The following is a 15,618-nucleotide window of genomic DNA, read 5'->3' as shown; positions in this document are numbered from 1 at the left end:
AATTATTTTCCATATCTTTCAATCGTTTTTAATAAAATTTCTCCTGTTAGCAAAGCAATATTTCGCAAATCATTGTAATCAGAGATTTGTGGCAAAATGAGAAGCTGTTGAGGGATAATATGACGTATACGTAATGCTTATCGCAGAACTGCAATAAAGATATTATTGATAGTAAATATCATAATTTTATGATACTTTGTTTAGGAAATATTCAAATGGGTTTGGGGCGAGCGAAAATATAATATGTATGAAAATGAATTTACAATTCTATAAATTCCTGTAGAGCATAAAAAAAAAACAAAATTGACACAAAACTATTATAAATATAAGTCATTGTTAGTCCAACAGCAGTGGAAGCCTCAAGCGTTTGAAAAAATAAAACAATTTTGCTCCCAAACCGTAACCGGAGAAGCATCAACGGCATTCCCCAAGTGAAGTGAAGGAAAAAAATAAGAAATCAGGATAGTTCGCCCGCTTACTTACTCTATATTCATTACATAACCACATCGAATACTTACATACACTCCCAAATACACACACACTCACATATGGCTATATAAATGGTGAACCTGCAAAGGATCCTTATCCATGAATATAGAGCCGTGTTTCCTATATCAATCTTTCTCTTCTTAACTCTTTCTCTCCTTCTTACAATCTTTCTATCTCTGTCGCGTCATCTACTCTTTCTTTATACAAAGCTGACCCTCACTCAATTTCCAAAACACATTTGAGGAGTTTTCCAACACTGAATAGTCGATAAACGACTTCTTAACCCTTAGCCTAAATCTGTACAGACTTCTTAGCTCGCAGTGTTGAGCTATCAACTGCCTCTTTCACCAACACACTCACAAGAGTCTCACTTCTTTTCTACCCCTTTCGCTGTTCCTCAGCTTCTTAGGCGTTGTACAACACTAAACCTTTCGACTAAGCTACCTTTCATAAATCTTAATAAAATATTGAAAGATTGTCAATGTTTCCCAACACCAAAAATACTTTCTGTATAACTAAAGATCCATTTCTGATCATTTTTCATCTTTCTTAACACTGTCCACCCGACCAAGCTCCCATCTTCGCTCACTATATGACAATTTTCTCATCTCTATTCACAGAATAAATATATTTCTCAATTTCCACTCTATTTCTCTTCTTATGCGTTATACAACACTGAACACTCGTCCCAACCAAACCAAAACCAAACCGAAAAGCCCCTTTAAAAAACAAGAAACCAAACCAAACCAAAACAAAAAAAAAAAAAACCAGTAAAAATAATGATATTGCCCTGGTAATAATACTTGTAATTGTAATCTCGTTTTTATGATCTAACACCAAATAAAATCCTGCGTACCATTTGAGTAAACGATTGCGTAAGACTTTCCATCTCTCTTTCTCTTTAAGCTGTCTCTGTTAACTCTTTAACACTCGTTTCTCTATTTCGCTCAATCTCTTTCTCTATCGTTCTCTATCTCGCTCATTTGACTTAAATGTACTCTGTGTAATACAGAATAGTAGTTAGAGTTTTACAAATCGAATCGTACGTCCAAGTTGAAATAAATTTACTCTCTTTGATCTTTCAACTCTTTTGCTCTATTATCTACTTCCACCCCCCACCATCATCCCAACACTTTCGATCTCTTTCTAGCTCCATTTCTCTATCCCACTCTCTCGCTCTTTCTCTCTGTCTTATCTTACACAATCCTTTACTGCCGTAAGTTGTCGTACACTTTGACTCGCTCGCTCGCTCACTTTGCATTCAAAAAAAACTACACATAAACAGAGATACACACACTGCTACAAAATTATATTCGAGTGATTTTTTTTCTACTTTGTCTTTCCCACACTCTCTCTCGCTCTCTCTCTCTCTGTCTTTCTTTCGTACACGAATTCAATTTGAGTTCGAGCACCGACTGCAAAGTCGCTGCATAAACTTTAACTCGTTTCTTTTTTAACTGGTCACTCGTTACTCGCTACTCGCTACTCGTCACTTCTCCCAAAGTCGACAACTTTCAATTTAAATTTTGTTCTTTCTGCAATCTAATTCAATTCAATTAGTTTGCCTTTGTTTAACTAAAAAAAAACAACAACAACACACAGACAAATGCCACAATAATAAAACAAAAATACAACAATTAGTTAGTTAGTTAGACAAAAGCTTCATTCAATTAAATTAACTAAATGTGTGTCTTAGCTTTTTAGCGTTTACCAACACTCACGCTGACACTTGACACAATAAACACACACACTCTTGAAATTCACAACGTTTTTAAGCTCACAAACCAATGCTTTTTGTTTACAATCACTTTTTGGTTATGAAAACTAAATCAGATAACCTATTGGAATCAATCAGAACAATGCCAACAACACGCACACTACAAAGAAAAAACAAAAACAAAAACAAAAAAATATTTAAAAACAACAAACAAACAAAATAAAAAGTACTCAAAAGTCGTACGCTTATTGTGTAGTTGCAGTCGCTCCAGTTTGATACATAATCGTATATATAACTTATATATATCAATAAATACTCGTACTACATGCTATATATATTATATATCTACTACTTGCTCTAAATATTTGATTTATTCTCTTGATTTTACCAACAACAACAAATAAATAAAACTTCATTACTATATAAAAAAAAAAAAAACAAAACAAAATACCAACCAAAAAATACCTTTAACAGCAACTAACTAAATTTAATACATTTACAATATCAGTTTAGTTAGATTAGTTGCTCTGTTCTTGAACTAAAGTCGTAAACGTAAACGTTTGTGTAGTTAGTCCAAATACAACAAATAAATATTATAAAAAGCAACACGATGAAAAAACAATCACACACGGCGTATACTTGTTGAAGTCAGTGTCCCAACACACACACACACACACACAAACACACACTCACACATACTGAAATACACACATAGAAACTACGATAACTAAATGAAACTATTAACTTAATGCTCCCCAGAAAATAAACCAAACATAAAAAGTGATTTCTAATTCTAACAAAAATTGAATAATACCAAATCTCTTTCTACAACTCTATTTTTATAGGCTTCAGCTCTAAAAAAAAAAACCAAAACTTTCAGCTCTTGAGCGACGTTAGTTGTCTTTCATTATTTATCGATTTCTTCACTTTAGTTTTCGCTCTATTCAGTTTTGTCTGTGATGATCGATGATCAAAGCTGCTTACTCCATTCTATTTGTACCCGATTTAAAAATCTACTTTTAAAGTTATTGCAATCATCGATCAACAAAAATTTAAAATCGAAAGCTTCAACAAAAGTCCGACATATCGAATTTGATTGCCAATCCGATAGTAATCTCGATTACGATTTATTTGATTCGTTATGAATAGAGTATCCTTCTTTTTTGTTTGTTAGTTATTTCTCGCTCGCTTGTTGCTCACTTACAGACACATGCTATCTCTACCTCTGTCTATCTCTGTCTCAACTCTTTTTCTTCCTTAACTATCTTTCTCTTTCTCTCTTTTGTCTCTATTTCTCTCTCTCTCTCTCTCTCTCTCTCTTTTGATCACACAATTGCTATACTAATTAATTGTTAATACTTAAAAAAAAAACCAAACTGATCTATAATCAAAACTAACTAATCAAATATTGTATGCTAAAAAAAAAACACAACAAAAAAATACATTCAAAAAAACAAAAACACAACTCGCAAAAAAAAATACAAACAACAAATTAATAATAATAATACATATATAATAAAAATTTATAAGAATATTATATTATCGAAATATATATATGTATATCATATTATATATCAACAATACCAACAATACCATCACTTTAGTATACTCGGCATGAATCTGTTCGGATGTAAATTCTGCGAGAAAATTAACGGAGAGAAGATTTGCGATCGTAAGAATTTCGACAGCCTGCTTTGGGCGCTCGTCACAGTGTTTCAGGTAGACCTATTGCTATCAGCATTTACCAAAACTTACTATATTTATATTATTAAATTAAATTTAAAAAAAAAAAAAAAAACACTATACAATATGCTTAACAAATATAAATATATATATCCTTATATATATATATTTTATATATATACCACCTAATCTTATGCCAAATAATCTGCTGTCGATAACTAATACTGATTGTTACCAAACCAAACCAAAAAAAAAAAAAGTTAAAGAAATGAAGAAAATCGATAAAAAAAGAGATACAAAATATAAGCATTTTGTTTAAGTTGATTTTTGATTTTTTTGTTGGTTCGTTTGTTTGTTTGTGGACAATCGATAATCGTGCTAGGCTTGCCATAACGATAACAATAACAAATTACGATTACCATTACGTTTACGATAACGATAAACTTTTCATTATAATTGTTGTGCAACTTTTGTGTTCCCACTCTCGCTCTCGCTCTCAAAGTCTCTATTTAGCTACTCCTCTTGCTCTTGCTCTCTCTGGCTCTATCTCTCTCTCTCTGTCTCGCTCGCTCGCTCGTTCTCTTTCTCACTCTGTCTGTCTGTGATTCGCCTGCAAAATGGACAACAAATCGCACTCTTTTTCAATTATGTTGTAATCGATAACTTTTGTTTCCGCTTTTGCGTTTATGGTTTTTTGCGTTTTGTGTTTTAAACTCATTTCGATAGATTTATCGATTACTCACTCGCTAGTACTAATTTGTGGCGTGCATACTTTAAATATACTTCTTCGGTGTGGTGCTTTTCTTTTCTGTTCATTGTGTTTGTTTCGTTTCGTTCTGCTTTTGCCTGCCGTTCGTTCTTTCGATAGTTCGTTTGTTTCAGCATAACGAGAGAAACATTGTGTTCGACGCATGTTATCGATTTATTTGTGTTGAGTTGAGTTTCGTAGCAAGCAGCGCGCATTCGCATGTCGTTCGATCGTTCTTTGTAGTGTGTCAAATGCTCTTGAATGTGTAAATTATCGATTCTCGATTAGCGTTAGTTTTTAAGGCAGTTACATAAAATAATAATAATAATCATAACATTGCACAGGTAAGCATATCAGTTTGAAGAATCGCCCCTCCCGCAAAAGAAAAGTAATTAAACAATACATTAAAACCAAATGAACAGCAAGTTGTTCTTGGACTGTCTTGAAGTTGCGATGCGTTGTTGCCTTTGTCTTGCAGTTATTGCATTTGCATGTTATCGATAAGCGATAAGACAACGATAAACACACACAGTTTGAATCTCTCTCTCTCGCTCGCTCGCTCTCTACTCGCTACTCGTTACTCGCTACTTTACTTCTCTTTCTTGTTTTGACGCACACACACACTAACACACACATACACACAGTCACATAATATTTCTCAACTTTGTTATGGTTTCCTGTACATACTATAATACTATCTCTTAAGTATATTTCTATGTCTTTATCTACTATACTATGTATATATGTATATGGTACTATTGTATGCTAGCCTCTAAGTTGTTTAGTGTTTGATTAACCCCTCCCCCACCACCACCACCACTAAAAAAAAAAAAAAAACCCTCCACCACTACTACAAAGAACTCTCCAATCTCCACTCTCCACTCTTGAAACACGCATAACAAACTCGACTCTAAACTCTCAACTGTAAACTATGTCAACCAACTCAACTCTGACCCTCTAAACTTTCACAACTACTAACACACAATCACATAAAATACAGCCATATAATACACACACACACACACACACACATACTAGTACTGTCTCTAGAGTTTGTCAGCTCATATTATTTTGAGGTTACCCCAGAAAACTCTGTAAAATAAAACAGTTTTTTTTTACTTTACTCTCAACTTTTTTAATATGTATCATAATATATATATATATATGTTTGTATACATGAAAAACCACAACAGCAACAACAACAATTCAAAACAAAACAAAAACAGCAATAGAGATAATGATTATAATGAAGAAAAACTCCAATACACTGTACATAGAGAAAGAAAAACTTCCCATTTAACTGAGGCTAAAACAAATATACAAAACAATTACAACATAGATCAGCCCCAACTCAAGATATCAACTTTATTTACGTATTATATATATATATATATATATATATATATACATGCACACACACATACACACATCGATATATATATATATATATATATACATTATATAGTTTATATATGCCTATAAATATATATATGTATAACTAATTTTAATCAAACGATCGATCGATCAAACAATATATGTATATACATATATATTCTCGTAATCGCAACTACTATATATCCACATATTTACTATATCTATATATATATACCGATGTATATCTAAAATATATATATGAACACACACGAAAAATCCTATTACTCTATATATATATGAGATATATATACATATATAAAACATATATACGTATAAACCTACAGCATACTCGGCATGTATCTGTTTGGCGGTAAGTTTTGTAAATTTTTGGACGAATCCGGAGTCGAACGTGAATGCACGTGTCCCGAAATAATCAGCCGACATCCGCAATGTGAATGCGATCGCAAACACTTCAACAACATTTTGTGGGCCACTGTCACAGTTTTCCAAGTAAGAACAATAACAATCTCAACAACCAAAAACACAACCAATATAAAAACACCAAAAAAAAAAACATGAGATATAAAAATGAAATATATTCTATATATATATACAACAAAAATATACCTATCCAACTATTTACCCCTATCAAAGTAACTTTTCCCCATCAAAAAAGAATCAACAGCAAACTTTCAAAGTGTTACAGAACAAAATTATCATATATATATATATGAAACGAAAAAAACAAAACTGCAGATCTTATACCTTATATATCTACCATATAACTCTAGTTTTTGCGTACATTCCGTTTAGTTTTAGTTTAATATAGTTTATCCAAATATATCCTCGCTATACATACTATATATCTTTTATTCACTCTCGTTCTTCTAGCGATCCAATTTAGTTTTTTTGCCTCAGTACGTTTATTCTCATATATTTGTTTTTTTAGTTTTCCGTCTTCTTACACAATTTATTTTTACCTAGTTTCAATTACCTTTTTAATCCGTAAGTAGTCTTAGATGATAACATTATGGACATACAAAAACACAAACACTTACACACACTAAAATCTTTCTCATTTGTGTACATCTTATTATTTTTTGTCTGTCTTAAATAACAATCTCACCAAAAGCTAGAGCTAAATTTGCGAATTGATTGAGCAAACCGATTTATAAGAAAAGTAATCGATTACCAGTCAACAAAAATTTCTTATAAAATTTCTAAAAAACTCAAAAAATATTAAATTTAATTGAATCAATAATTCTATATTGATATGATATATTAATATCGATCCTGCTTAACGTTTTACACATGTCGCTGAACATTTATCGATATATATATAGATACATATTGATATAAACAAATCGATATACATTTATCGATAGTCTACAGCAAGTTCTCGTAAATTATTGTATTGCTAAATATTGCAAATTTGCAATTTAATTGAATAGATAATTCGTATTTATATCGATCCTGATCAACTGTAACTGATTAACTTATTCATGATCACAACTTAACTGTAACTGTAAATTATTAAAAAAGAAAAAACGCTGTAAAGATCAAAAGTGGATTCAATTAAATTGAATGGATAATTCTGAATGGATACGATATATTAATACCGATCCTGATTTAATTTGCACACATATCGCCTAACATTGATCGATATACAATAATCAACACACACTGATCGATAAACACTTATCGATATGTATTTATCGATATTTTTATTGATGATACGCATATCGATATATGTTTTTTGTATGCACAAATCGATATATACTTATCGATATGCATAGCTCACAATCAATCACACTTTCTAGCTCTTGATTTTTTTTTTCTGTCAATTTCTATCTCTTTCTCTCTCTCATTTTCTCTTTTTCCCTCTCTCTCTCTTCCCGTATCTCTTGCTCTCTGACACACACAATCACACGCACACACACACACACAAACACACATACCAATGTACTCATTTGTAACATATATATATGCTCCACTCATTTGTTTGCATGATTTCCTTGAATTTCAAATTTCGTTTTGTTTTTCCTCCTCTCACATTTTGTGTTTTACTTTTGTATGAAAACAAAAACCTTTGTCAGTCCAATTAAGTGATACTTATAATGTCGTTACGTTTTGTTCTATATATATATATAAAAATATACACAATTCTATACTACATACATATATACAAAAAACAAAGCATATATAAAAATAAGAAAATATATATATATAAAAAAACCGATATATACGAAATAAATAAATATATATATATATATATAAGAAACTTATGTATAGGCATTGGAAAACGCTTCGTTTGTTGGCTTCGTTTGGCTTGTTTCTCCTTCCTTCCAAATATGCTGCTGCTTTGTCTTCTTCTGCGTTTCCTTTTTACATAAATATTTCTTATGTTTGCTACAAGTTTCTTATTTGCTTTTTGCGCTTTGCCAAACACACAAAAAAACCCAAAAAAAAAAAAATATATATATACAAACAAAAAGAAAAGCATATAATTTATGTACAGCCACGCCAAAAAGAAATAACTATATATAATCGTATTGTTCAAATATATTTCCAAAAACATTATAGCAAGAAATATTTATTGGCACGTCGTGTAAAAATTCAACCAAAAACAAAACAAAAAAGAAAACCAAAAATTATAAATATATATATCAATATTTTTTTCATATTAGATTTGAATTTACATGCAAGATTTTTGCGCGCTTTGAACCAAATTTAATTTCGTATTTGAGTTTTATTTTTATGGACTTTTCCAAGTTGCGTTCTTCAAGCTAGAAGTTGCAGCGCTTTGTCTTGTTTTTGAAGCGTTTGTCATTTTGTGTTTTTATCAAAACCACACCACGAATTAACTACGAAATTTATGAGTTCATTTTTCAATACTGTAGTTTAATTGTATTATTTTGATTTCGTTTCCGTTTCCGTTTTGATTTGCCAATTGCTTTTAGTGCGCTTTGGCAACCATTTTATGTTATGTTAAAGAAAAACTTTAGGGAATGGTTAATAACAGCAACATCAACAAGTGGATATTATCAACTAGGTTCATCATTTGCTTTATCATTTATTTCGAATCGGAAAAGAAGTGCTTTATATGCTTTTAATTTTTGTAAGCTACAAGAAAAGTTGGTATGAGACAATAAAAAAGAAAAAGAAAAAAACCCAAACCAAAGCAAAGCTTACATATATATATCTAATCTATATATTATATATATAAGAATAATAATAATAATAATATATATCTAACACATTTTTTTGACGTTTTGCTTCTCCAACATGATCTGTTTTCTTTGTGCTCTCTATTTTCTCTTACTTTTTTTTATCCCACACACACAATATGTTTATTGGAATTTGTTCTACGTTTTTCTTTTATGTGCTTTTTCCAAATATATATATCCAATATATATCAATATATATATATATATCCCAAAAAAATATATATACATATCAATATGCACCACGTTTGCCGCCCGCCACCTGCAACTGCAACCAACCAACCAATCAATCAACCAAATTCAACCATCAAAAACCAACCAACAACAACAACAACAACTACAACTACTACTACAACAACAACAACTACCACCGATACTACAACTACAACATCAACTACAACAACAACAACTTTCATCGAAAAAAAAAAAAACAAAAACAAAAATGTTTTTAGATACTGACGCAAGAGGATTGGAACGTCGTCTTATTCAATGGCATGGAAAAGACAAGTCATTGGGCTGCATTGTACTTTGTGGCTCTAATGACCTTCGGCAATTATGTGCTGTTTAATTTATTGGTCGCCATTTTGGTTGAGGGATTCAGTTCAGAGGTAGAGTTTTGCCAACACCCAACGACAACAATTAACAAAAACTAACCTTAAAGCCCATCCAAAACGTCTGCCAATTTGGGAATGTGTTTCACTTTCTCCCAAAAGCTGAAACGTTTTCCTAGCAAACATCAAAACGAATTGGCATTTGATATTCTGTAAACGATAGTCCGCATAAACGATGTTTCAATTACGTAATAAATAAATAAATGTTAGAATTTAAATTTTAACTTATTCTTACAAAAATACAAAAAATACATAGTTTTCAATCGTTTTGTATTTTCTTCTTATTATAAATTAAATCGATAGTAACTATCGATAGTAATAAAAGTAAATGATCACTGATCGATCGAAATAATGAAGCGTAGTTGAAACATTGTTGTGGCATTGTGCAATCAGAGCTTAACAATAATCGATAACAATCGATCGATAGCAACGCGATTCTCCGGAACTCCTCCGACAACACACACGTTGACGAATAAAAGTCTAATTTTGAAATTTTGATTCCCTCAGCGAAATGAACGTCGCGAGCGCGAACAGCGCGAATTGGTTAAGAAACTGCGCGAAGAGACATTGGCCGAAAATTATAGCGATGGTATGTACGATGAATCACGCAGCGAAGCTGATTCATCGACCACTAACGATAGTTACTACGAGGTACGCAATCGCTGGCGTAGCGCCGAGGACATGCGCAAGGTAAGTTGCACAAAAACAAAACCGAAATAGAGAAAGCGTGAGACTCACCGAGAGAGACTCTGAATGATTGAATGAATGCATGTCAAGTGAGTGTGTGTGTGCGTGTGAATGTATGCTAAAGAGTCGTGTCACGGTATGTATTCGAATCGTATGTAGTATCCACGTATCTATCATCGCCTCAGCAGCTGCAGGACTCCGCCGAGCTGATCATTGAGGGCAAATCGAATATGCATCGCCAGCGTCTACTCCAGCCCATCCAAGACTATCAGATCAATGAGCTGCCCTCGGATGCTGCCGCCATTTCCCCAGCCGCCGACAAGGAGGGCAGCTGCAGTAAACTCTTGCCACACGATGACTCCAAGCCACCACGTGGCGGTCTCAAAAAGGTAGGTGAAGGGACTCCCCAGCTCCTCCCACATCGTCAGTGTTGTCCTCCCTCTCTCTCCAACAAACAAAACACACACATTTATTTTATGTTGTCTGCACGATTTCCCTTCTTTGCTTGCCACCATTCACTGTGTAGACATACTCGATTAAGGATCGACGCAGCGATGCGCCACGCCTCTCCAAGATGCGGCTGATACGCGATCCGCCGCTGATCACCACAACGGCTGCAACGCCACAGGACTCGCCCAGCACCACCATGGACTCGGGCATGACCTTTCGCCAGTGGGGCGACGTTGAGGTGAGCACAACAGACGCAAGCTACTTTCAAAACAACAACAACTAAATAAGGCCATCATTTTTCATTCATTCTTTCATTTAACTGACTTTCTTTCTATTTAACTGACTTTTGTTTAACGCAAACTGTCAACTATTTATTTGCGTTTTATGATCTGACAGTTAGAATATACCAAATCAATAAATAAACTAAAATATACCAGAATCTATACCTCGTATATCAATATACAACTACATTCGAGATGTCAACTCCGTATTTGCTTTTTTAGCCCTGGCAGTGCGGAATCATTGTTAAAATATGCTAATTCAATTCACCGAAAAATACTAAAATATACTAAAATGTACACTTCATATATCGATACTACATTCAAAATATAACATATTTGCTCAAAGCCACCCAATAAACCGAAAAAATACTAAAACATATTGGAAATATACTATTAAGTAGAAAATATACTAAATAGACAATGAAATCTATTTTAAAATTTAAAGTCATTTATACTAGTTGTCAAATATCTGAATGAATTTCAAAATAATTTGACAGCCAGTCATATCAGTACTGCGAAAAATACTAAAACGCATTAAAAATATACCATTTAGTACAAAATGAACCAAATTGTTAACCTGACTGCAGCAGCTTTCTTAATCAGATCTGCAAAAGCTTAACTAAATATTAAAATATACCAAATTCTACATTTCGTATATCCATACAAAAATACCATATATTTGATTGTTGTCCAATATCTAAGTGCCTTTCAAAATTTGCTCATAGCTACACGCGAAATCAATATACCGAAAAAATACTAAAACATATTCCAAATTGAGTGCAAAATATACCAAATTGTTAAAAAAAAAAATAATTAACAAAAACCTGACTGCAGCAGCCTTTTTAATCTCAAAAGGCTAATCTCAAATTTTTTTTATTGTTTTTAAATATCTCTGATTACTTTCAAATATACCATTGAGTACAAAATATACCAAATTATCAATTATAGCAACTACTCCAACTGCAGTAGCCTTCTTAATCAGATCTCTAAATTCTTTTATTGTTGCCAAATATATCTAAGTAACTTCTCTAAAATTTCCTCGCAGCCACCCGCGTCACCTTCGCCACTCATTCAAAATATACCATTGAATACAAAATATACCAAACTGTCATCTTAATAAGTTCTCTACTTTAAAATTAGTTTTACTGAGTTTGGTATCTTCTAAACTCTAAACTGAAACTCTCTTAAACTCGTTGTCAAATATATCCAAGTAACTTCTCTAAAATTTCCTCGCAGCCACCCGCGTCACCTTCGCCACTCATTCAAAATATACCATTGAATACAAAATATACCAAACTGTCATCTTAATCAGTTTTCTACTTTAAAATTAGTTTTACTGGGTTTGGTATCTTTTAAACTCTAAACTGAAACTCTCTTAAACTCACGTCACCTTCGCCACTCATTTGAAATATACCATTCAATACCAAATATACCAAATTTTCAATTGAAGTAGCAACAAGATCTCCAAAACCTTAATGCTAACTTTGTAATATATCTGAGTGACATTCCAACGTTTGCTCGTATGCACCTGCCAAATCAATATACGGAAATATAATACTCATTCAAAATATACCATTGAATACAAAATATACCAAATTGTCATCTTAATCAGTTCTCTACTTTAAAATTAGTTTTGCTTACTGAGTTTGGTATCTTTTAAACTCTAAACTGAAACTCTCTTAAACTCGTTGTCAAATATATCTAAGTAACTTCCTTAAAATTTCCTCGCAGCCACCCGCGTCACCTTCGCCATCGCTGCTGAAGCCGCCGAACATCTTCAGCGGCGGTCAGCGGACCCTGGACGAAGGCATACCGGCCATCGATCTCATACCGCCATCGCCGGTGCTGGCCCACAAGCCACTCAACATACTCAATGCCAGCCAGCTGCAGGGACATCCCGTTGTTGGAGCGACGGCGGCAGCGACAACGAGCGTCGGCGTCGGCAGCGGCAGCAGCAGCGATCAATTGAGCAGTCTGTTGCCTGGGGGCTTAACGAGCAGCATGCACAGCGTGATCATCGATGATATCTCGAAGCATTCGAGCACAAGTGCCGCTGCCACGCCCATTTATGTGCCCACCATATCATCGAGCACTGTGACAGCCTCACTGCAGCCGCCCGCCGAGAGTCACAGCCACAGTCACAGTCACAGTTTGATTTTATCGGATTTGTCGCCCATGACGGTGTCGCTGACGGGTTCGGTTAGCTCTGCGCTGGGTGGCATTGGAGGAGGATTAGCAGGCGGAGGCGGAGGCAGTGCCTCAACTAGCGGCAGCTCGTCCAGCGAACGTTTGCCACTGGCGCCGGCGAGCAGCTTTAAGCAACGCTTTCGACGCAGCAGCTCAAAGAAGCGACGCGGCGGCGCCACCGGCGATGAACATTTCGGTGGCCATGTCGATCTGGAGGAGGAGCAACAACAGCTCAACAATGGCAGCGACAACAGTTGCCTCTTGCGCTCAACAACAACAACCGCTACAGCAGCAGCAGCAGCAGCAGGAGCAACCACTCAAGCAATAGTTACTCCAACTGCACAAGGACACAAGGATACGAATCGTGTGAGTCCACAGAACTCGATTCGTCGCCTGTCGAATACGTTGAGCATTGGCAGCGGTCCGGGAAGTCGTCGTGCCTCCGCCTGCATTTTCAACTCCCAGGTCTATCAGAATCTGAATCAGCCGCCCAAATTGAAACCGGGCGCCGGCCAACGGCGAATGAGCTCCATTGAGTTGGCCTTTAGCAAAACGTCGCATTTAAATCTGCACAATCTCGAGGCGAATCGCAAATCGTTGTCGTACACCAATTCGAAAATCGATTTGGATAAATGGCAAAAGTCCTACACGAATCTCAATGAACCCGATATGCTGCAACAGTATATGGAGGCGCGGGATAAGCGCAAGAACTCCATCAGCCATTATAATCTGAAGAAACGTCTAGAGGAGAAGGAGCTGCAACAGTTGCAGCTACTCCATCAGCAACAGTTGCAACAACAACAGCAGCAGCAACACCAAATGCAACTTGCTGAACATTCACAGCTGCCGCCACAGCAGCTGACCAAGGAATTGCAACAGCTGTCGTTGCAACAGCAACAGCAACAACAACAGCAACATTCCATGGTGCCCTGCGGAGAGCACATGTCCAAGCTGAAGATGCTCATCCAACGGCTCACGCCCAAGCACTTTACCATCGAGCGTGAGTCCTACTCCATGTACATCTTTCCCGAGGAGAATAGGTGAGTGTGATCGATGCAATTTTACCAATTTCATTGATGGATTAATCTGCCATAAAAACAACCATTAAATAGCAAAGAAAAGCGCATTATTCTTAACTTATAAAAAAAAAAGATTTCAACAAAGCTCTAAAGCTTTGAAGACTCCTGTTGACAATGTGCTTTTAAAGCACATTACAGCTCATTACGATTGAATTATGTTTGCTAGAGAAATTAAAGCACATCATCTGCCAAACATCAATCATTAAGCAGCAAGGAAAAGCGAATTTTTCTTAGCTTTGAAGAACGATTTCTAAAAGGCTCTACAGATTTGAAAGTTTCTATTGACAATGTGATTTTAAGGCACTACTCGTTAAGATATGGTATAGCTAAAGTAATGTAATCTGTAATGTAATTGTTGTTTTATGTACTATGTGCAATTATTCTACAGAAGAAATTCAAAAAAGCTGAAAAGCTGAATATCTATAAAGTGCATTGTTTAAACCCCAATTACAATAATGGGTCGAGCTTTTCTCAAGATGTATGTTCTATAAAGCAGTTATTATTGCATATTAAACTTCAAATCGATTTTTAGAGATTATGATTTTATAGAGCTTTCAAGATCTGTGTAAATCTATTAACAAAGCTTAAAAGCTGTCTTGAAGCAGCATCGAATCAGTGATTATTAGAAAAATTCAACAATTCAAGGCTCATAGAAATGTGTCCAACTTCATAAAAGATTTCTTTTCTTGAGCTCATAGACCAAATGTAACAACAATAAATTTTGCATATTAACTTAACATTTCGTTTCCAATGCAGTAGAGAGCTATTAAAGCTTGAAGGCAGTTGACCGACTCGAGAGTTAATTCACTTCGTTTAAGATTAATCTTAAGCCACAAACAGCTTTGCCACTCGCCTGCCTTTTCATTTATCAATTGTCAACGAGTGTATTTTACGATAGATTTCAATCAGCAAAGGCCATTAAGGGATATTGCAAACGTTGCTCATGACTTTGCAACAGACTTGCAACTATTTTTACAGTCGCATTTCATTTTCATTTTCATTTACGTTTACGTTTTTCTTTTCTCTTTTTGTTTGGGGTTTCTTTTTTTTTTGGTTATACGCTTGGCAGTTTTTCAATTTGATTGTGA

General features: G+C 34.5%; 1 protein-coding gene across 19 annotated transcripts in view; it reads left to right on the top strand.

Moving 5' to 3' along the window:
• The window catches only part of LOC117577879 (uncharacterized), a 143,426-nt gene that overhangs the window by 119,949 nt on the left and 7,859 nt on the right, over positions 1-15,618 (top strand). For 8 of the 19 annotated variants that reach the window (XM_034262849.2, XM_034262850.2, XM_034262848.2 and 5 more), the window contains 6 exons: positions 6,356-6,521; positions 9,688-9,843; positions 10,354-10,536; positions 10,719-10,922; positions 11,060-11,221; positions 12,996-14,491. In XM_034262849.2, coding sequence (XP_034118740.2) covers positions 6,356-6,521; positions 9,688-9,843; positions 10,354-10,536; positions 10,719-10,922; positions 11,060-11,221; positions 12,996-14,491 — 2,367 coding nt within the window. Of the gene's footprint in view, positions 1-3,810; positions 3,926-6,355; positions 6,522-9,687; positions 9,844-10,353; positions 10,537-10,718; positions 10,923-11,059; positions 11,222-12,995; positions 14,492-15,618 lie in introns of those variants that run through there. The other 11 variants (XM_034262855.2, XM_034262854.2, XM_034262853.2 and 8 more) reach the window with 6 other exon arrangements.

This window comes from Drosophila albomicans, chromosome X (genome assembly GCF_009650485.2).
Source record: "Drosophila albomicans strain 15112-1751.03 chromosome X, ASM965048v2, whole genome shotgun sequence".
NCBI lineage: Eukaryota > Metazoa > Arthropoda > Insecta > Diptera > Drosophilidae > Drosophila > Drosophila albomicans.
Note: the sequence above shows the minus strand (reverse complement) of the source record. Positions and strands in the feature narration are given on the sequence as shown.